The sequence below is a fragment of the Danio aesculapii genome, chromosome 6 (genome assembly GCF_903798145.1).
Source record: "Danio aesculapii chromosome 6, fDanAes4.1, whole genome shotgun sequence".
Classification (NCBI taxonomy): Eukaryota; Metazoa; Chordata; class Actinopteri; order Cypriniformes; family Danionidae; genus Danio; species Danio aesculapii.
The window spans coordinates 38,631,284-38,653,571 of record NC_079440.1 but is presented as its reverse complement, the minus strand read 5'-3'; the positions used below and the strand labels follow the sequence as shown (position 1 = coordinate 38,653,571).

Here is a 22,288-nt window from a genome sequence, read left to right as displayed (position 1 = left end):
TTACCCATGGCAACTTAGATATATACTGTACAGTTTGCTATATTTACTTTCTACCCACAGCTCTCAATCAAGCTTAGATTTGGCCCTTCATAAGAAAAGTTTGGGCATCCTTGATGTAGACAAAAAAAAAAGCAAATATCCAGTTCACTATATCTAAAAGAAGAACAGAAATTTCACTATTTATTTCTTGCAATAAATGTAATCTGTCCACACTCGCATTATAAGCATAATCTAAAATGACAGTTGCACCGCTGCTTAATGAAAATAACTCAGTGTGCTTGAGCAAAATGGTATACCATTTTATACAGATTGGCTTTTTGTCATCCAGACAGCTATTTGTCTAGTCTGTTTCTCCCTTATTACTAGCCATGGCTGTAGTTTTAAAATGATTCGTCCCTCTAGGTGAATACACAGGACCTTGTCATAGTCACCATTTACATGACAAATTACAATACGAGTGTTTGTATTGCTATTGCAGGCCCTGCAGGTTACGATACAAATTCTCTAGCAACATCTAGTTTAAATGAAAAATTACATGTCATGTAGCAAGGCTAGGATGATTGTGCAAAACTGTACACATAATTTTCTCTCTATAAAAGACTTATAAGACTTTTTTTATGAGTTTCACCGTGGTAACAAATTTTAATTCAACATACCTCTGAATAATTATTTTTATGCTTGTTTCCCCCAGAAAACTAGCTAATGTTTTGATCTCTCCCACCAGACCTTTGCTTAATTTGGCTCATGCAGATACTTATTTCATTTTTTGATTATCCTCATTTGTGTGTTTACACTTTCTCCACCGCCATTTATTTCTCTGTTCATCTCACACATTTTATACATCCATTTTGTTTCAGTGCCTCCACACATCACAGTTGTCAAGTCATGTCAGTTTTATTTGTGCAGGCTCTTTCCTGGCACATATTGTTTTAGAAAATCTTTACAGAAAGCGTGGTTTAATCAACATACGGGTTTGTTGGAACCAGAAGAATTGTCATTTTTATGACATTTTAAACCAGCCTGAGGATATTTCAAGCTGGCTTGGTGTTCAATTATATTTAAGTGGCACCATTGGTATTTTTTACGCATCCATGGCTGATGATAAAAAAAGAAAATGCATTTCCCTCTCAGGCTAGACGTTTTATTTGTGATATAAAAGTATACCTCGGCTCCTCTTTTAGAGTGGATCGGTTTAACAGCATCTGATGAAGTGTATTGTTTTTTTGTAACTACAGATACTGTCCAATGATGTCCCTGTAAACCGGGAATGACACATACCTGATATTATTTCTGCAGATAATAACCAAAATCCCAGTTACCAGACTGGGTGGGGGAGATAATGTGATTATCACAGTAGATTGCTTTGAAATGAGCAGTGCCCTCAATAAATACATGTTTACGTGTTTGGTGTATGAAGACAGCACACAGCTAAAAGTCTGCACTGCTGACTGTAAGGTGCAGTATGTAAGTTTGACTCCTGCACTCCTGCATTCCTGGATCAAAACAAACGCAAGGACAGGTTGCCAGATTGAGCACAGGAGCGAGTGATTTAAACCATGTTCTAAATAAAAGCTACGGCACCCGATAGAGGAAATATTTTTCATATTAAAAGGAGTTTTTGTGCTAACCAACATCTGAAATCGATACATTAGAAACGGCTGAAATTTTTCACAGGTGAACAACAGAAAACTATGACAACGATGACCTCAGGTAAACCTCATGTGCCTCATGTGCAAAATGCTAACAATGTGAGTTTGAATGCCATTTTACATGACATTTATTGTCATATACTGAAAGCACCAGCAGATAGTTCAGCTCAGATCTTAAAATTAAATAAACCATTTGAAATTAACCTTTAGAACCAAACACGCATGTACATTTAATAATGTTGAAGAGGTTTAATATGTTTTAATTCGATTATAAACCTTACCATTTCGTGAGTGAGTTCATATTCTGTGCTACTGAATGGCTGTATTTAAAACTCTGTCGTGTTTCGTCTGGTACAAACAGCCAAATTGCTTAACACTGCGAATCTCATCACATAGCGTCTTGTTAGGACACACGGTTACAATGTAACCTGCTCACTTAATGTTTACGTTTGTAATATTTATATCATTTGGTAATTAATAACCTCATGTGTAACTGAATCTGTCTCATTTCGTAGTCTGCTACTGCATGGTTTCTGCTGCATCCCTGCATCCATTCTTTCATGGTGGGGCGCCACACCAAAATTCATCCCACCACAGCTACACTAACTGCTTCTCATTCAAAACATTCAGTCATTGTTTTTTTAATAGCGGGTTATAATTGCACTAAAAATTAAATGGATGTATTAAAAGGTAAGTAAATTATAACAGCACAATCTATTCTGTAATCATAGTAGTGCTCTGTGTTATTTGTTTAACTCTTTAAGGTGACATGCTGACTGACTGACTGACTGACAGTTGCGTGAGGCCAGCAAACACGGCGTAGATTTCAGTTAAGATTAACAGTTTTCATAATAATACGTTATAGATACAGGTCTATGGTTCTGCATACAATGACTTTATCTCTCCGTTTCACTTTACTTCAGGATGCATTAATGCCGCACTGTAGGTCTATCAAAGACATTCATAAATATTCTTTGCAAATCTAATAAATGTTGGAGACACACTTGTTACGTAAACACACAAAATTGCACTTCAGCAGCATTTATTTGAGAGTACACAAAAAAAATCTGCACTTTAAGAGCATATATTTGAGGGGGCGTGCAAGAAGTTTTGTGCACTATCAGAGAAAATCGCAGCGCAAGCAAAGAGATTCGAGTGCTCGCATCACATGAATGCAATCTCGACTTGTAATACTGCGCTCACGACATTTGTCATTAAAATTCCGCCATAGGTAGTTGGTAGATCTGTGTAAAAGGCCTGCTGCCACAGCTGGAAAAAATCCTAGAGGAAACACTGTACTGTCCAATGGATGCATGCTTTCAGAGGCTTTCTGAATGAATAAATGGAATACGTCCTTTTCCACCAAGGCAACCCAAGGTGCTGAAATATAATTGGCAGATTAAAAATAACTAAAACAAAGACACACTGTAAAAAAAAAAATTATGATTTCCGGCAGCTGGTGTGCCGAAAAAACCCCCGTAAAATAACAGCTGTTAAATCATAGAGATTTACCATAAAATAACAGACATTACATGACAGAAATTTTCTTAAATTTAAAATTCTGGTAAATTTCTGTAATTTAACCTCTGTTATTTTGCAGTAAATTTCTGTAATTTAACGGCTGTTATTTTTACATTTTTTTAAGGCACCACAGTGAAAAAATTACGGTATTTTTTAGGGAGGGAAAGCACATTTTCAAAGCAGATCATCTGACTTCAGCACTGCTTTTCAGATAAACAAGTATGTTTACTTAGCATGTTTCTTAAATATCTGCAAACATATTGCAGTATTTTTATGCTTTAGAAGAGTCAAAAATGGTGGCGCAGTGGGTAGCGCTGTAACCTCACAGCAAGAAGGTCGCTGGTTCGAGCCTTAGCTGGGTCAGCTAGCTTTTCTGTGTGGAGTTTGCATGTTCTCCTCGCGTTTGCGTGAGTTTCCTCCAGGTGCTCCGGTTTCCCCCACAAGTTAAAGACGTGGTACAGGTGAATTGGGTAAGCTAAAATTGTCCGTGGTGTATGTTTGTGAATGAGTGTGTATGGATGTTTTCCAGTGATGGGTTGCAGCTGGAAGAGCATCCGCTGTGTAAAACATATGCTAGATAAATTGGCGGTTCATTCCACTGTGGCGACCCCAGATTAAAAAAAGGGACTAAGCTGAAAAGAAAATGAATGAAGGGTCAAAAACTTACATACAGCACCTTTAAGGTTGCAGGTTTTATCTCAAAGGACTGGCAAGTTAAAGAGATCGCAACCTTTTCAATAAAGTACCCGACTTCGAGCTGACTGACGGAATTGAGTGTATTTTGCTTTTTTAGAAAGAGCTAAGCTGAAATCAGTAAACTATGTTTAGAAGTGAGCAAGAGCCAGAAGCATCATTTATCTCAAAGCTTCGCTCTGCCCTTGTGACTTACATTACACGCTTTTTAATCGTCACTTTTTTTCACATCGCCACCTGCCAACCAGAGCTACTATCCCAGAGCATAAAACTGGAATGCGTATAACAATGCTTTGCTCTTGGGAGAAATGTAAACAGTGATTTTACACAAAAGCAAAGCGCTTGTTACTCAAGGCAGAAAAATAGCAAGTCAAAAGAATTGCTGATGGAAACATGAAGATTGCGGCATTTGAAAGGCCCTTTTTTTTTGTGGTGCACTGTGGTGCTGAAGTGCAGCGCATTGTAGGATCCCTACTGAGTGGTTACTGTGTTCCACCGAGGCTTCCTCATCAATATGCATAGAGAAGTACGGATGTCTGCGTTGAAGAATTAGATGTCATGCAGCAAAAGCCGTGCCTTTAAATCTGCTGTAATCACAGCAGAATGCATTGTAGCCCAGATCTCGGCTGTATTCACTACGTTATGGATGTGCTTATCAGCATGTTACGTATATTATATAGTTCTACAGGAGATGAAAGTGGAGATGAATCACCCAAGAAAGGACTCCCATAGGAATAAAGGCCAATTCATGATTATGATTAGAAATGTTAAGCTTAAAAGTTTGTAATGAACTGTTATGCTGACCAATAGCTGTATCGTTTCTATCCTATTGCTATATCCAATATGCAATAAATCTATCAAAGTGTACACACAGAAGCGCTTTTGTTTTGATATAGGCATCCCTGTAATTAGAGCGTATACTTAGCACTGATGCACAAGTCAGTGTGGTGCATTTATATTGCACGTTACCTCTGTATTTGCATCTGGTCTCACACTGTTCCACATAAGTATGATGGTTTTTGTAAGTCGCCCACACATATGGTCACATGGCACACATGACTTGACAGACTGTCATCAGAATACAGTAATGAGACTCTTTTCCAACATCTGCTTCGGTCATGGCTGTGAGGAATGATTGACAGCACTTGGTGGAAATATGGAAATAATAGCAGGGTTAGAACAAGGGGTGGGACTGCAGGAGACGCTGAGAACTAACTACTGAAAGAGATGTTGAAAATGTGCTCATGGCAGCTGTTTACCATGGGACTGAATTACAGGGGCTGCATTTAAACTGTCTGGTGCTGTTTTTATGCGGTTTGCGAAAACTTTGTTCTACTAAGTGAAGTTTCATTAACTAATTTCGAGAGGAGCATGTGATATGATTGAGCACGTCTGGCTGCTGATCTGTAATTAGTAATAATCCAATCAGATTGATCCAAGCTTACAATAAATGGACCGATTTTTCCCTACTGCCCAATCTTTGTTTTGGAAGAATCCCCCCTTCCACCCCATCTCCTCCTTTTCCTTCCTTTTCTAAGGGGACCTCTCTAGACCTATCTGATCTCGAACCCCCTTATTTGCTTATTGACCGGACGGGAGCCTTGGGCTCAATTATCTCCGAGTTCAGGGTTCTCTCCAGGGACAGCATGCCAAACCTGCTATTAATGCCAAGTAAATCTAAGTGGGAACTCTTGAAAACCCCCATTACCATTCAGAGAACATTTTATGTGAATATAGAGAATCATCATACTTTTCCCCCCTCTCTACGTTGACAACATCTCTTCAGAGTCCTAAATAGTTTACGTGGTCTCAACGAAACCGACTTTGAGAACTAACTACTGTAAAAGATGTTGAAAATTTGCTCATAGCAGCTGTTTATTATGGGACTGAATTACAGTGGCTGCATTTGCAAAAAGCTTGTTGAGAGTTACAAATAATTTGGACTAATAGGAGCAGGGAGAATTTCTTCCATTTCGTCCTAGCAGTGCAGATGCTAAAATTGGAAGCATGTGCAAAGGATGTTCTTATTATTTCACTTACTTTTTATGTTCATTTGGTGATACTTTGTTCCACTAAAGTACTAAAACACCCATTACCATTCAGACAACATTTTATGTGAACATATTGCACTTCTCAGACAATTAGTAGATTATTCTTACAGAGAATCGTCATACTTTTTCCCCCTCCAGGGCTTGACGCTTATTTTTTTCAGGAGTAGCACATGCGCTCCTAAGTTAAAAAATTTAGGAGCACATTAAAGAATTTTAGGAGCACAGTGAAAATGTAGAAAATAAATTGTGTTTTTGCCTAATAAATGTACATGAAGAGATCTTTAATAGCAAAGCAGTTTCATTCATTTGAAATCAATAGGTTTTATTTTACTGTAACAACAGCTTAAATAGTATTTAATAATTATTTATAATTTAAGCTGCATGACGGTAGCGGTCCACAGCAGGACTGGATCAAATTGCTCTAACGAAGGCCTCTTGAAACTGATCTGAATCAAGTCTTCAGTTGTGGACATGCCTAGACAGCTTCTTGTTGAATTTTTGATCCAGTTTCAAGCTGAAAAAATATCTTTCACACTGGGCAGCAGAAATAGGGAGTTATTATTAAGTTATTGTTAAGTTAACAAAAAATTACAGTATGATTAGAGCAAACATTCACATGACCAGAGCTATTTGATCTGTGTTTGAAGATTATGGCTGTATCAATGGTCCCAAACAAAACATTATTAATTTTATTATAAAATATATTTGATATATTATTATAATAATTCACAATATTTGTTTTAATACTGGTTACATCAAAAGTTCTAATTGCTTTCTCAAAAAAATTTCAAAAAATTGTGCAAGACAGAACATTTTATTCTGTCAAAATGATCTAAAAGTAAAGTGAGTGAGAAAGATGCAAGGATTCAAGTATAACTTAATCTCTTTATTGAAATTAAACTTTAAACTCTGTTTTCATAAGATAGACAATGCATTAAAGACATCCCGAATTTATTATTTTTGCATAATATATTACACAGTTCAATCCCTAAGTAATACCATCCTTTTTATTCAACTTTAATGGCTCTCAGCAACAGAATTATTTCGTATTCTGTTATTATTATTATTATTTCTTTTTTTTTATAACTGACAATTTTTTTAAAAAGTTTTGCATTAAACACCTTTTACATGACACTGTTTCTTTTAAGTGTGTTTAAGTAAAAAAAAAAAACTGTTGAAATTAAAAATAAGAAATCCACTATTTCACTCTAAGAGTCATGTCCATCACTGAAAGGTAAAATCTGCTCTCTCACTCTGCTGTAGGCTTGGTGCTGCTGAGAGATTGAGTCGCTCTGGCCAAAGTTTGCGTATAAAGTAATGCAACAACGCATTCAGTTAACGACAGATATTAAAACCAAAAGCAGAATTCCAGACATTTTAGGAGATTTGGAAATCCCGGCCCAATGCATTTTTAAATCCCAAATAGAGGACATGTCTGGGAAAAAGAGGATGTATTGTCACCCTAAATAATGTGCTGGTCAATCTATTTACTATAGGGCCTTTTTTGTCTGCATGTCCTTGCGCTCCTCTCAAAGCTACTAACTTACTAAAGTCAGAACAGGTAGTTTTGTGTCCAGCGTGTCTCTGTGGGCCTGCGTAACACGTGAGTCTGTTGGGGAAGTGTTTTCAGTTTCTCGCGATCACAGAATCAGGCTACTCAGGTAAAGCCTTGTGTCGAAAGTGCTGGTGTTGAATTGTGTCTCATACTTGATGCGGACGATATGCCATGACCTAATTGTAAATGTTTTCTATAAGCCTGGCACACTGTGCGGCTTCGCCACCATTTGGTGCCTTGTGTTGCTTAGCAACATATACAAAACAACTTATGTAAAGACCGCTTTAAGTGAAATAAACCAGTAGAGATGTGCTGTTGTTTAGAGCGTCCGCGTGTGCTACGGTCACAATAGATTTCCAACGTAATGCACCAAAACATTGATTAACAGTGTGAGGAACATGTTGTTTTATCCTGACCAAGTGAATTAAGTCATCAATCAAGCGTATTAAAATAAATTTGCACATGTGCGACTAAATAAATTTTCCAGTTCGCACACGTCTATTTTTAGTCGCAAATGCGAGCGAAATGGTCGCACTGTCGAGCCCTGCCCTCTCTATGTTTACAACATCTCTTCAGAGTCCTAAATAGTTTACATGGCCTCAAAGAAGTCAATGCTGAGAACTAACTACTAAAAAGATGTTGAAAATGTGCTCATAGCAGCTGTTTATCATGGGACTGAATTACAGTGACTGCATGTAAACTGTCTGGTGCTATTTTCATGCGGTTTGCGAAAAGCTTGTGAAGAGTTACAAATAATTTGGACAAATAGGAGCAGGGAGAATTTCTGCCATTTAAACCCATGCAGTGCAGATGCTAAAATTGGAAGCTTTTTTAAAGGATGTTCTTATTATTTCACTTACATTTTTTTATGTTAATTTGGTGAAACTTTGTTCCTCTGAAGTACTAAAACACCCATTACCATTCAGAGAACATTTTATGTGAATATATTGCACTTCTCACTTACAGACAATTAGTGGATTATTCTTACTGAGAATCGTCGTACCCCCCCCCCCCTCTCTGTGTTGACATCATCTCTTCAGAGTCCTAAATAGTTTACATGGCCTCAAAGAAACTGAATTTCCTGTTAATTGCCTCTCTCTGTCTGTGTGTGCACACTGAAAAGAGCATTTATTCAGTGAGTGGAACTGAAGGTGACTAAGTATTTACAAATGCATCTTTGTCCTTTCTGTGTGAATCTGTCTGCTGTGTGTGTGTTTAGGTGAGTGTTTGCGTGGCCGAAGCCATGCTGATCTTCAGTGCTGGGTGGTGGAGTGTGGTCCTGCACCAGAGCCTGTGCTGCTGAAGCCGTGTGCTGCTCCCCCCATGGCTCCATGGGAGCTGCTGCTGCTGACTTTCAGCCTCCGCTACTGGCTGACAAGCTCTGCCAGTTTAGCTGAAGAAGGCCCTGCAGGACCCTTGGACTGGCTTCTTTCTGACAAGGGCCCATTTCACCACTCACAGGAGTACACTGAATTTGTGGAGAGGAACCGTCAAGGATTTTCCACAAGATACAAGATCTACAGGTTAGTTGCACTTGAACTGAGGACTGTATGATAGGTTTTATGCTTGTTCTGGTAGTCATTTATGGAAACTGTTGTACTATATCATTGAAACTTTAAATACTATCAAAATTTTTCACATTTTACTCAAAATATTGTGTTGATTTTCTTTGAATTTGAACAATGTAGCTAGTAAATCCCTCTTCTTTAATTCAATTTAACTTAATAACAAATTTTTTTTGATGGGGTGTTGAAAATACCGGCATTTCTTCTTAGGTGTGGTCAGTTCAATTAAAACTTTTAAACATTTTTTTGTAGGAATGTGCCAGAATTAACATTATGGGCTTAAACCAAACAATTTAGAAATTTAAGCCTCATTCACACCACCAGCGTCTCACAGCGGCAAATCGACAAGCAACCGTTAATTTCAACAGAGAGTGAGCGACTTTCAGAAACTCCATCTAGGTGAGCGACAGCAACCGTTGGCGATCAGGTGGCCGTGTCGAGTGACACGACAAAGTTGAGAATGCTTCAACTTTATGCAAATGTAGAGCGACTTTCTTGAGTGACAGCTAATAAGAATGCCAGCAGAGCTCACGTGATCCTCTCTCAGCTCGCTCAGAGGCCGGTTGTATTCATGCTGTACACACCCCTGCGTTTGAAGCAGGTCGCAATCCAGAGAAACAGGCAGCTACAAAGTCTATAATTGTTTTATACTTTTTAAATTTAACTCAATAACTCAAATTATACTGATTTATTATAAAAACAATGAAATAATTACATTTGTGACCCATTACAACAAAGCCAGTCTGATGTTGTTCAAGTATATTTTTGGCAGTAGAGAAAAATGCATTCATTCATTCATTGTCCTTCGGCTTAGTGCCTTTGTTTATCAGGGGTCACCCTAGCGGAATGAACCGTCAACTTATCCAGCTTATGTTTTACACAGCGGATACCCTTCCAGCTGCAACCCAACTCTGGAAAACACCATACACTCTCGCATTCTCACACATACACTATACGGCCAATTTAGCTTATTTAATTGACCTATAGCGCATGTCTTTGGACTGTGGGTGAAACCGGAGCAGCCAGAGCAAACCCACACAAACAAGGGGAGAACATGTACACACTCCACACAGAAACGCTAACTGAACCAGCCAGGGCTTAAACCAGCGACCTTCTTGCTGTGAGGTGACAGTGTTAACCACTCAGCCACTTAGCCGTCCAAAAATGCATTGAATGGGTCAAAATGATAGATTTTCGGTAACACTTTAAATGAATGGTCAATTAGTTAATATTAGTTAATGTATTTACTAACATGAACAAACTATTAGTAATACATTTTTACGGTATTTATTCTTCTTTGTTATTGTTAGTTAATGTTATTTAAGTTAAATGATGTTAGTTCACGTTAACTCATGGTGCATTGACTAATGTTAACAAGCACAACTTTAGATTTTAATAATGCATTCATTAATGATTCTATTAATCTATTAATGTTACTTTAAACTAGGATTAATAAATGCATTACAAAATTATTGATACTTAGTTAATGTTAGTAAATACGTTAAATAACATTAACTAATGGACCATTCATTTAAAATGTTACCATTTTTTATGACAAAAATCATTAAGTAAAGAAAACCATGTCGCATGAAGATATTTTGTAAATTGTCTACTGTAAATATATCAAAACTCAGTTTTCGATTAATAATATGCATTGCTTTGAAGTCGTTTTTCTCAATATTCAACTCATATTATAGAAGTTCAAGTTTGTATAGTTTTAGAGGCATCAGTTTACTGGTGCTGCCATGATAGCACACTAGCGCTATCGCAAACAGCAAGAACAAGTCCACTATATAAGTACATATTTTCTGCCGCTTTCCTCTTTTGGTCGAAAACTGAGAATCCCATTTTCGCCTGATAATTCAGTGCATCCCTAGTTTCCTGGAGTTCAGTTTAAATTGAAATTCAGTGTCCTGTGTAATGTAGGCAATTCAATTCAACTAATTTGGAAGCGGGGCTATTCTAGGGCTGGGTGATTTTGCCTAAAATCAAAATCTCGATTAATTGGACATTTTAAACTCGATTACGATTAATGAACGATTATTTTATTTATTTATTTTATTATTTGCCCTCATAGTTCACTGACAGGTTTTGGACAGTAAATATGCTCACATGTTACAAGTGAGAAATTTCTGAATGAAGGGTGCATTACTTAATTTTACAATAATTGAAGGAAACACACACTATCTACTTTCTGTTATTATTTACGGAACACTAACGATGAACAACTGAAATTAAAACACACATTGCCTAAAACCAACAGTCACTTCTTAAATAAAAAGGTGAAAATAAATAACTTGCACTTTTGGTGCATCTCTTCTTTTGGTCTATCTCTTCTAAATAAAATAACTCTTACATATCATGTAAATAACATTTTAAACAATGCATTTCTTGCATCTTCTGTAAACAAATATTTTAATGTAAATATTAATTTTAATGTAATGAAAAATATGCTATCTTAAGCCATCTCTCGCGCAGCTTCCAATCATTGTCCTTGTAGTGCAAAGTAAGGCTCTAGAATGGGTCCATCGTCCTACTTGATCAGAGATCAGATGTGGCTGCAAAGTGGCTGCAGAAGAATAATTCAGCCTCAGCCTTTAACAGAGCAGGGTCACGTGACTCCACACGCGATAGGGGAAGTAATTTTAAAAAGTCGTCCTGCATGAAAAAATTAGACAGATTATAGGTTCTGAATGTCGATTTTCATTACTTTTCAATTAATCACCCATCACTTGTAAGTTAAGCTTTATTGTTTATTCTTCAAGTAATTTAAGTAACTAGACCTGTCATATTTACACATGGTAAAACGTACATCATCAGACTACAACTTGTTTTGCCATGTTATATGATTGAATCTGTTGCTGTAATACTGAATTACTGATCAGCCAACAGATGAACCCATGAATATGCATAAATCTCTCAGTGAAAACACTGTTTGAGGTCAGAAAGATTTTATTCATTTTTGTTTTGGCATTTTAGTGAGGAAGCATCTAATTATTTAAAAATAACAATTAATAATTTTATTGTGGTACAATAAACAAACAACCAAATACTGTTCATTTGAACTTCCAATTAAACAAAAATCCTGAAAAATCACTTTAATGTAATTAATATTTATTAAATAATTTCTGAAGGATCATGTAAAACTGAAGACTGAAGTAATGAATTCTGAAAACTCAGCTTTGCCATTTCAAGAAAAAAGTGACTCTTACAAATATATTCAAATGGAAAACACCGATTTATTTTTAATACCATTTCTAAATGCTAATTTTTTTATTATTATTTTTTTTTAATAAACATCCTTGGTGAGTTTTAAAACTATTTACAATTCTAAATGATCCAAATGACCTAATGATGTCATTTTTTCTAAAAGCCTTGAATTTGCTACAGTAAACTTAGCAGAAGTAGCATTACATAAAATCTGTGGAATTGCACTTCTAGTCCATTAGAAGGTGAGCAGACATTCCAGCTCTTAAATTATTGGTGATTTCTCATACATCATTTCCATCATCGCACAGACAGTTATCGAATATTCATCTGTTCTCAGAAGCCACAGTTGACATCCTTTAATTTGTGGGAGCTACTTCACGGTTGCCCTGATTGGCCCTTCATCAAAACATTGGAGGGTTTTTTTTTAAGTCTGTTGGCTAAACCTGGTACATCAGAGGCTCAGCGCACCCTCTGCAAGATTAATAGTCTTATCATGTGGCCAACTGATTAGTGGGCTCTTAATTCTTATTACTCGGCATTATCACCTGTTCCCTTGAGATGGCTACTGTCGGCAGCAAGCCTGTGTTAGGGGAAGATTACAACCACTCCTTGATTAAATAAGTGTGTTATATCAAAATACTAATTGAAAAGGTGCAACTTTCACATGCAAGCCAGCATTTAAGGAAAACATTACATCATGTCTTAATTAACAGACAAACTGAACATACTTATAGTAATAATATTTGTGTTTAATATTAATCAGTTATATTATATTATATTATATTATATTATATTATATTATATTATATTATATTATATTATATTATATTAATTTCTTTTCGGCTTAGTCCCTTTATTAATCTGGGGTCGCCACAGAGGAATGAACCGCCAACTTATCCAGCATCTGTTTTAAGCAGCGGATGGCCTTCCAGCTGCAACCCTTCACTGGGAAACACCCATACACACTCATTCACACACACATACACTATGGACAATTTAGCTTACCCCAATTCACCTGTAACACATGTCTTTGGACTTGTGGGGGAAACTGGAGCATCCGGGGGAAAACTCCACACAGCCGAGGCTCAAACCAGCGACCTTCTAGCTGTGAGGCAAATGTGCTATTATATTATATTATATTATATTATATTATATTATATTATATTATATTATATTATATTATATTATATTATATTATATAGGAACATAAGAAATGCATATTCTTCCCTGTGGTGCGAGCATAACAATTATTCTGCATTTCACTCCCATTCACCTCCTTCCCAGCATGCACTGGACCATGAATAATTACAAATGCATTGTTTGACAGTTTGCCACTTTCATTTGCACATTTGTTGTTGATGTTGTTTTCATGTTTAGTTATTTAATATCTTGTGATGTCGAGAAGAGTTTGTTCGTATACAAAAAAAAAAAAAAGATCAGCTTGTTGATAATTATCCTAGTCATGTTACATGCACCAGGTGTTATACTATATGAAGCCTTCATGTTTCATAAGCGTTTGTATGACGATGACTCTATCTGTCAGGCAACATGAGATGAATATATTCCTTAGTAATATAAATATTGTAAATACAGGGAAATGTGCACACAACTCTTCATATCTTAGTTAAAATCAAATGTTTTAATTAAGCTAATTAGCCATGCTTTACACAAGCATGCAGCCAACAATAAAAGTGTGTATTTGATTAAAATCGCTTTCACAGAGATCTTTTATATGTATACAAAGTAATTCATAAATTAAAATAGAGTTTGGAATGCACATCAATAACTTGTTCCTTTAAGAGCACGACTTGTCAATGCAAGGAAAAGATGATAAATGCAGCATAGCTCTATAAAAGTCTCATATTACATTTGTGACATCCTTAGATCAGATTGCATCTTTTTAATGCTAATGCAGATTCACCGTAATATGTTGCAGAGCCTGGAGCCTTTTTACTCAGACAATCAGCATGTTCTTTCCGATAACAACATATGCATGTAGCAGACCCAGAGAGATTAAAAGTGGCAATATTATATCGGGCATAGCTTTTTCTCCTTCGAGCGCAGCTTTGTTGCGTTGCTCAATTCAAATAATCCGCAATGACAGGTAGAAGATGAATTACCAGAAGTGCTTCTCCTACTTACAGTGGTGTGTAACACCACCGTCTGGGTAATGAAAGTGCACCATCTCATCCCTCCTTCAATTTCCCACGTTCTTCTTGATTGAATTTGAAAGAATTTTAATGAGTTCTTTGTTGGAAATAGCCCTTTTTTGTACATTTGGAGGATTTCACTTTGCAGAATATTGGGAAAATGCCATGTCATAACATTCAAAGATGGGGTCCAAATTTACCACCTGCTTTACTGAAGCACTGCCACAGGATAGTTTCCAAAGATGCTGATGTGCACACACACTAAAGCAATTCTCTCTCTCTCACACGCAATCTTAATAATGTAAGTAGGGGAAATCAGCTTGAAATTGCTTGTAAAAGGTCACTTGATAAAATGCTATTTCCTTTTCATGATGACAGCTGCCCTTATTTAAAGTTTCTCTTCTTCCTGAATGCTATTCAGATCATCTTTTTAATAATTATCTTAAAGGCAGAGATAAAAGCTTACGACATAAGCCTTGAGTACTTTTTGTTCTCCCATAGAAAGCACAGAGGAAGTTTCAGTGCACATTCAGCGCACATTCAGACTGATGATCGTAATGAGCATTTCATATAGCGCAGCAGAAGTCCCATAGAGCGCTTCCTAGAGAAGCCTTTAAACTGCTCTCACACAAAGCCCTACCTGATAAGACAATCCAAGCTTATCTTGCTCAGCAGTGACGGGAAAGAGAATGACAGGGAGGATTTTCCGTCTTTACTTTCCTCTTTGCGGAGCACCTTTGAACTCCTGAAAGCTCAGTTCCCAAAGAACCGTCCAGTTTAAAAAAGTAGTTATCGGGGTGGCATGTGAAATTGAAAGCGATCATCTAAATTCAAGTGAACAGACCCAATCTTAAATGCCACACCAAGCGCAATATTACCTTGTTTTACAGCAGCTGAGGGCGTAAGCTTATGAAATTAGCGGAAATTATATCCTGACATAAATCCAACAACAGCTTCGGCCATACATTAATAATGTGTGTGTTTTGTGACATAATTTTGACATAATTCTATCACTTCTGCTCCCTAATGAATTGCAAAACAGCAGATGGAATTAAGGGCGTTTGCTGGAATGAATCAATCAAACATCTGGGTCGAGAGGCCTCTGTCATTACTCCTGATTTAATGTGATAGATCCCCTTTCAGAAGGCCACCCCGGCTCCATCCATCACCTGTGCATGAGGTTACTCACTATTTCTCGGCTAACTGAGAGGATAGGCTTAAATAGAAGAGAGGCGCGCAGTGATTGGAGGGTGTTTTGAGGTGCACTGAGTGTGAGATTGTGCCAATGCCTTTCTTGGAGGCATGTGTCTGTTTTAGCATATGCATAATTATGTAACGCAGAGCTTAAAAATAAGGACCGGGGGTTGAAAGAATTATACAGAGAAAAGGCTTGAATACTTAATTGCCTGTAACTGCATGAATTAAATGTGTTATTTTTGTATGCGTTGTGAGTTGCTGCTGGTGAGACGATGAAGAGCATTAGTCTTGACCTGTCGGTTGAGAAGTCAAATAGTTTCTGGCAGGGCTGATTAATTTTTTTTTATCTTTTTTTTTTGTTAATAGCTTCATCAGCTGCTCATCATTTAATAAATGGCATTAATACTTTTAGTCTTCTGCTTTGGGGAAGATTCATTGGTCTGTGTTTCCATCCCGGATTCCAGTATGTTAGTGCACATAACAACAATTTGTGTCACTCTGTGCTGTGATGTATGCCTGTGCATTAATGTTTCACTACAAGATACACAGCAAGAGTTGAAACCTCTTTGATTTCACACAAAAGATGTCACAATTTATTTAAAAGGAGAGTTTACTCTAAAATGAAATTTACTCTATTTACTCAGGTATTCCAAACTTTTATGATTTTTTTTTTTTTTTTTTTTTTTTTTTATTCTATTGAACACAAAAGAAGATTTTGGGCCATATCATACACCCGGCACAATAAGGCAAGGCAAGTTTATTTATATAGCACATTTCATACACAGTGGCAATTCAAAGTTCTTTACACAAACAGGACACAAGTATAATAGAAATAGACACAAGCATAATAGAAATAAAAACAAATAATAAAAATTGTAAAAAATAAATAAAAATAAGCACAAAAACAGATAAAATGTGTTATAAAAGAATGAAAAATAAGAGAAAAACATAATAAGGAGCATTATTGTTGCTATTTTCAGACCAGTGGTTTAAATAGCAAATCCATTTGCACTACTTTGTGGACTCACGGGTGTGCTGGTGTATAAAGGAGGTGTGTTAAGGCGCATTGTTGGCGCGTTGCTATTTTGAGGAACTAAAATAGACTGCACCATTGACCAACTGAAAGCTGGTCTACAGTCCAGCGCAGAGCATGTTAGTTATGTGCCTGTGTGAGTCCAAATGCTTACACATTGCTTAATACACACAGGATGTACAGCAATTCACAGATATCTTTACATTTGAAAAAAATTAAATGTTACAAAAAATATTTTCTACAAAAACCACTACCTCCATGCTGTCTTCACCTCGGGGTGCGTTTTTCAGTATATCCATGACAGTTTGTATTTGTGTAATGTTGTTATTATTATTATTATTATTATTATTATTATTATTATTATTATTATTATTTATTATATGCATATTTATATTTGCTTTAATTGAAACAAGTTTAGATTTTTCCACCTGTCTGGTTTTGAAGACATATGCATAACCATATGGAGCATAAGAATAGGAGTTTATATATAACTCCGTTATAACTTAGATATAACTGTTATTATAGTTTATTTATTAGTTTGCTGGAAATTAGAACTAAATTTAGAAATAGTTTTGAAAAAAAAATTTGCGCTTAAATTAAATTAAATATGTAGGCTTATGGATGTCTTCAGTGGAGTGAGTTTTCATCATTTGCTTATCCACAAAAGTAAAGGAGTAAAGTAAAGGGTAAAAGTAAAGAGAAAGAGAAAGTAAAGAGGCTGAATTGAGGAGGCTTATTCTTTATCCACGATGCAGATGGTCTGTTTATCTGTTTTCTTGCTAGTAAAATGTTCAGTTTTTCTACTTACAAAGTCTGCCACGTAAATAGCACATGTGCTATGGGTCATCACAACTGACTCTTAAAGGGAATAGGCACGTTATGCTCAAAACACACCCATAACTCATCAATAGAATAAGCACAACCCTGACCATGCGGCATGGTGCAAACTGTGTTTTTCTGTCCTTAAAATAGCAAAAGTGAATTCAGAAGTGAATTTTGCGCGATGCACTTTAGACTTTGCGCCTAGATCGGTAAAATAGACCCCATTGTGAAGAAAGCTGAAAACCAGTAATCACTGATTTCCATTGTAGGAAAAACAAATACTTTGGAAGCCAATAGTTACAGGTTTCTTCAAAATAGTTTATATTGTGTTCAATAGAAGAAAGAAACTCATGGGGTTTTGAAAAAGTAAAGTGCGAGTAAATGATAGAATTTAAATTTTGAGTGGACTATCCCCTTAATTTAGGTGTCCAGAACAAGCTTGATTTGCATCAACTGATCACAATTACTAGGAAAACCACATTGACCCATAACAAATCGGTCAACAAATTCAAGTTTGTTAAATGAATACAGAATGAAGCATAAATAATAGTAATAATAAAATGAATACTAACAATAATATATTAGCCATTCCTGCACGCTTCTATCTATGAGCATTTCTTTCCCTCTGTTTTTTTTTTTTTCTACTGATGTTATTCATTCTTTTTATGTCTGCACTGTGTTTGTACTACTGTAAGCATCCTTAGCAATAAAGCTCGATCTGATTCTGATTCAGAACATTGGTGTCATGGTGCATTAACTATTGCTAACAGGTACAGCTTAAAATGTTAAATGTGTAAGTTCAGTAAATGTTGTAAAATTATTTTTGGTAAATGTTATAATCCAAATCTTATTTTTAACTGTTACCTTTTCACATGAATCCACTTTGACATCCTTGCAATATTTAAATATCTAAAGTTCACCAAAACCATTGATGTTAGAGATATACTGTGTGTATGTAATGTATACTCTCACAAGTTATTTGCTTCCATATTTGAACACTTGATTACCAAATCAAAATAACCAAACAAGTGACTAACACTTACATTATAAATACTATTTTCTGCATTTCTTCTTTGTTTATTATATTTCAGCTGCATGCAGTTTGTTTCTTATGTCACATGTTTTGTTTTATTATGCAACTTCAATAGCACACAAGTGCATTAAACTGGATGTCAGTTGGACTTGTGTGCAATTTGTCACAATGTTTGCATCCTCTTAGCCTTAAACAATTGACTGTCTATTAGTCACCAATGGAACATCTAGAACGTAATTTACAGTGTTGGGCAAGCTACTTGAAAAATGTAGTGAGCTATAGCTACTCCACTAAAATGTAGCTTAACTACACTAAAAGCTACCCTCTGGGAAAAGTAGCAAGCTAAGCTAAAAGCTACTTGGTGAAAGTAGCTTAGCTTCATCTAAGCTATTTTTGCAATTTTTATTTTTAAATTGAAGCAACATAAATCCAAGTCAATCATATCTTAGTGATCAATAAAACCGCTAATAAATCAGATGAGGCATAATTGTTCAGTGCAATTATTTACTGCAAATAATATGCTGTACAAAACATGAACTCGCTTTCCATATTATCTGGAATCTATGTAAATGGCATATAAAGGTCCTCTGTTTCCTTTACAAATATTATTGAGAACATTACATATTCTATTCTAAAACATTACAAAAGCTAGCACGTATTCTAATATTAATATAAATCATATAAATAAAGAAATAATGAGGCTATTTTTTAAGAAATTAAATTTAATATTTATTATTTATTAGGAAATAAAAATAATCATACTTTAATAATAATATTAATGATAATGATGATGATGATGATGATGATGATGATGATGACGATTATTATTATTGTTATTATTATTATTATTCTTATTATTATTATTATAATTATTAAGTTGGATATTGTTAATTTATTTTTTTAATCCAATATTAATTTTGGTAAAAACGTGCACTCGTTTTCCATGTACATTGAAATATATGTAAATGGCACATATAGGGCCTATTTTAAATCCTATTTTAATAATAATATTAATAATATTAATGATGATGGTGATGATTATTATTAATATTAAGTAGGATATTGTTTATTTATTTATTTTTAAAAGTCTACTTTTACAATTTGGCACATGCAAACCACTGCAGAAATGTTCTAGTCAACAGGCCTGTGTCATTTACAGTACAGATACTTAATAAATAACCTACTATAAATTAAAAGCATTAACGTATGCTATGTTTTTTGTTTTCACAAGCTTTGGAGAAGTAATGTAAATTCCGCTTTTAAATAACAGGTCACCTATAGCTTTCGTCTCGGCTGTGTACCAAATGACATCAATGTTTTCAAAGTGTACTGCGAAGGGAGCTAAAACTGAACTGTAAAAATACTTTGAAAGCAAATTACACCTAAGTGAGATGACTTTAATGCTTATTTTTTTATTCCAAGTTTAAATGTTAGAATGTTCTAAATGAATAGGGCATAGGGGGATAAGTGGGAATAGAACACAGCCTGAAACTATGTTTCTAAGTACAGCTCCAGAGATGTAGCTGCAAGTGCACAAGTTTGCGACGCAGTTTGCGAATGTTTATTGGAACGATGAATTTGGGAAACGTCAAATCAACCAACTATGTTTGTAATGACAGAACTTGCGACCTTAGTTGGCTAACAATGGGAAATGCACCCCAGAGCGAGAGGTGGCAGGAACACACCAAAAAGTTTGTTGTCAACCACCATAAAACGGGTAAAAGAAGAAATTGTCATTCTCGCCATCATGTTGATTTACTTTCATTGGCTAGACACCGACCTCACAGCTCTGTGAATTTCGGTGCCATCACTTATTGATCAGCAATCGGTAAATGTAGCTTGTGTGGACACTACCGCGCTACTTGACTTCTAAAATAGCTTCGCTACAGAAAAGCTATTTAGCACTGGTAATTTACTAGTAACATCTAACAACATAATTTACTTTATAACAATATAATGAAGCCATTTTACTCGGGTATATATGTCACAAATCAGAATAAAGACTATCGCAGCTTCCATTTCATCCCAACTTTAATTTGTGTCTAATTGATTCCTCTTATAAATATCTTTCCTACAGCTTCAAGAGTGTTTTGTTTATCATAATTATCTTTAATAATTATCATTGAGTGAAATATATGTCATGTGGAGTTGTGTCAGAAACCTAGAGGCAAGAAAAAAAATGCAGCACAACCTGTTCGTAACATGAGATCAATAGCAAACAACAACGATCCAGTCAACTGACAAATTGAAAGTGGAGAAAATTAATGATCCAAATTTTAGTTTTAATTGAGTGATTGATAATTTGATTGTTAAATTGATTGATTGAGAACTTGTTTTACCTAATTACACATCAAAAATAGGCAAGTAAAGGCTATCACAACTTAAGTTTCATGCCAAAATGAATTTTTAAATGACGTATAATATAGCAATAATTATTCTAACTCCCTAGAATAGACAGCATAATATTTCCCACGTACAGTATATCATATTGAGTTAAATTTATATCATATGGTGTTGTGGAGGAAGCAGGAGCGGCTAAAATGAAAAAAAAGGGATGAGTCACCAAAACCTGGGGCATTGTTTGTCTGTCTTTTGCCTCGAAGGATTTCAGAGCTTTGTGGTGGTATTTTTTTCTTCTTCTTTTTCATTTAACTTTTTTCTTCTTCACACTTTTATGAAAGGTATTGGTTGTCACCACAGGGCAGACTTCTGTGAGTCTTTCTGTCAGGGCAGATTTCTGTCATGAAGTGTTTATTGAGCATAGCACCTGTCAGCTGCACATTCGGAGACGGCGCCCTACGCGTGGTATTCATCCCCCAAATGAAACATGCTCTGAGAACCTGAGGCTAGAGATGCAGCTTGGCAGGAGCGTCGGTTGCCCTGCAGGCCTCCTTCTATCATGTCCAAAACATTTGAGAAATGTTAATGAAAACAGATCATTAGGGACAGGCCTGTTTACTGTCTCTGTTTTCCTCATGCAGGGAATTTGGCCGATGGAAAGTGAATAACTTGGCTGTGGAGCGGCGGGATTTCCTGAACTCCCCCTTGCCTCTCACCCCGGAGTTTATAAGGAACATTCGACTCCTGGGACGCAGGCCCACAGCCCAGCTAATTACTGACAACCTGATCAAGAAATATGGGACCCATTTTCTACTGTCAGCTACACTAGGAGGTAGAAATATACATTTTTTCTGTGACAAATCCTCATGGTGGTTTAGCAAAAAGGTCATAATACCTACTGTGAGCGAGCTTGAGTTTTTTTGTTTGTTTTTTTCCCCCTCTGAAAGAAACAAACAGATCTCATGCATATTTACATCTCAATTTCCACTCTATCAAGCCAAGGAAAATCACTTGTGACATGCTTTGCCTCCCACTGACTTATAATGTATTACTTCTTCCGCTGTGTGCTCGGAAAGGGGGAGGCAGGTGCAAACAGATGGCATCATGGCCAAAATGGGTTACCTTTCCGAAATCCACACACATTATTTCGCTCAGTTCTGCAACTCGCAGCAGCCTACGCTTACAAGTTGCTTCACGTAATGCAACAGTATTGGCTGTACACAACTGATGTGGCCTTCACTGCTCTGGAAAACAAGCAATATTGTGTAAGGTTAGAGCATGAAAATGGAGATGCGTGTCATGGCTTTGCTGCAGAGATTTGACTGGAATACAAACTGCCACACAGCGTTTCAGAGCATGTACAGTGGAGGCATATAATCTAAAATTGCACTGATCCGCACTCCTATAAAGAGCTGCATATTGGCACAGATTTCTAAATTCTGTTTTATAAAGTTGTGGTGATGTTTAGC

General features: G+C 36.1%; 1 protein-coding gene across 1 annotated transcript in view; it reads left to right on the top strand.

Moving 5' to 3' along the window:
* The window catches only part of brinp3a.2 (bone morphogenetic protein/retinoic acid inducible neural-specific 3a, tandem duplicate 2), a 61,272-nt gene that overhangs the window by 13,088 nt on the left and 25,896 nt on the right, over positions 1-22,288 (top strand). The window contains exons 2-3 of the mRNA XM_056460132.1: positions 8,689-8,992; positions 21,461-21,651. Of these exons, the coding sequence (XP_056316107.1) occupies positions 8,793-8,992; positions 21,461-21,651 (391 nt within the window). The 5' untranslated portion in view covers positions 8,689-8,792. The remainder of the gene's footprint in view (positions 1-8,688; positions 8,993-21,460; positions 21,652-22,288) is intronic.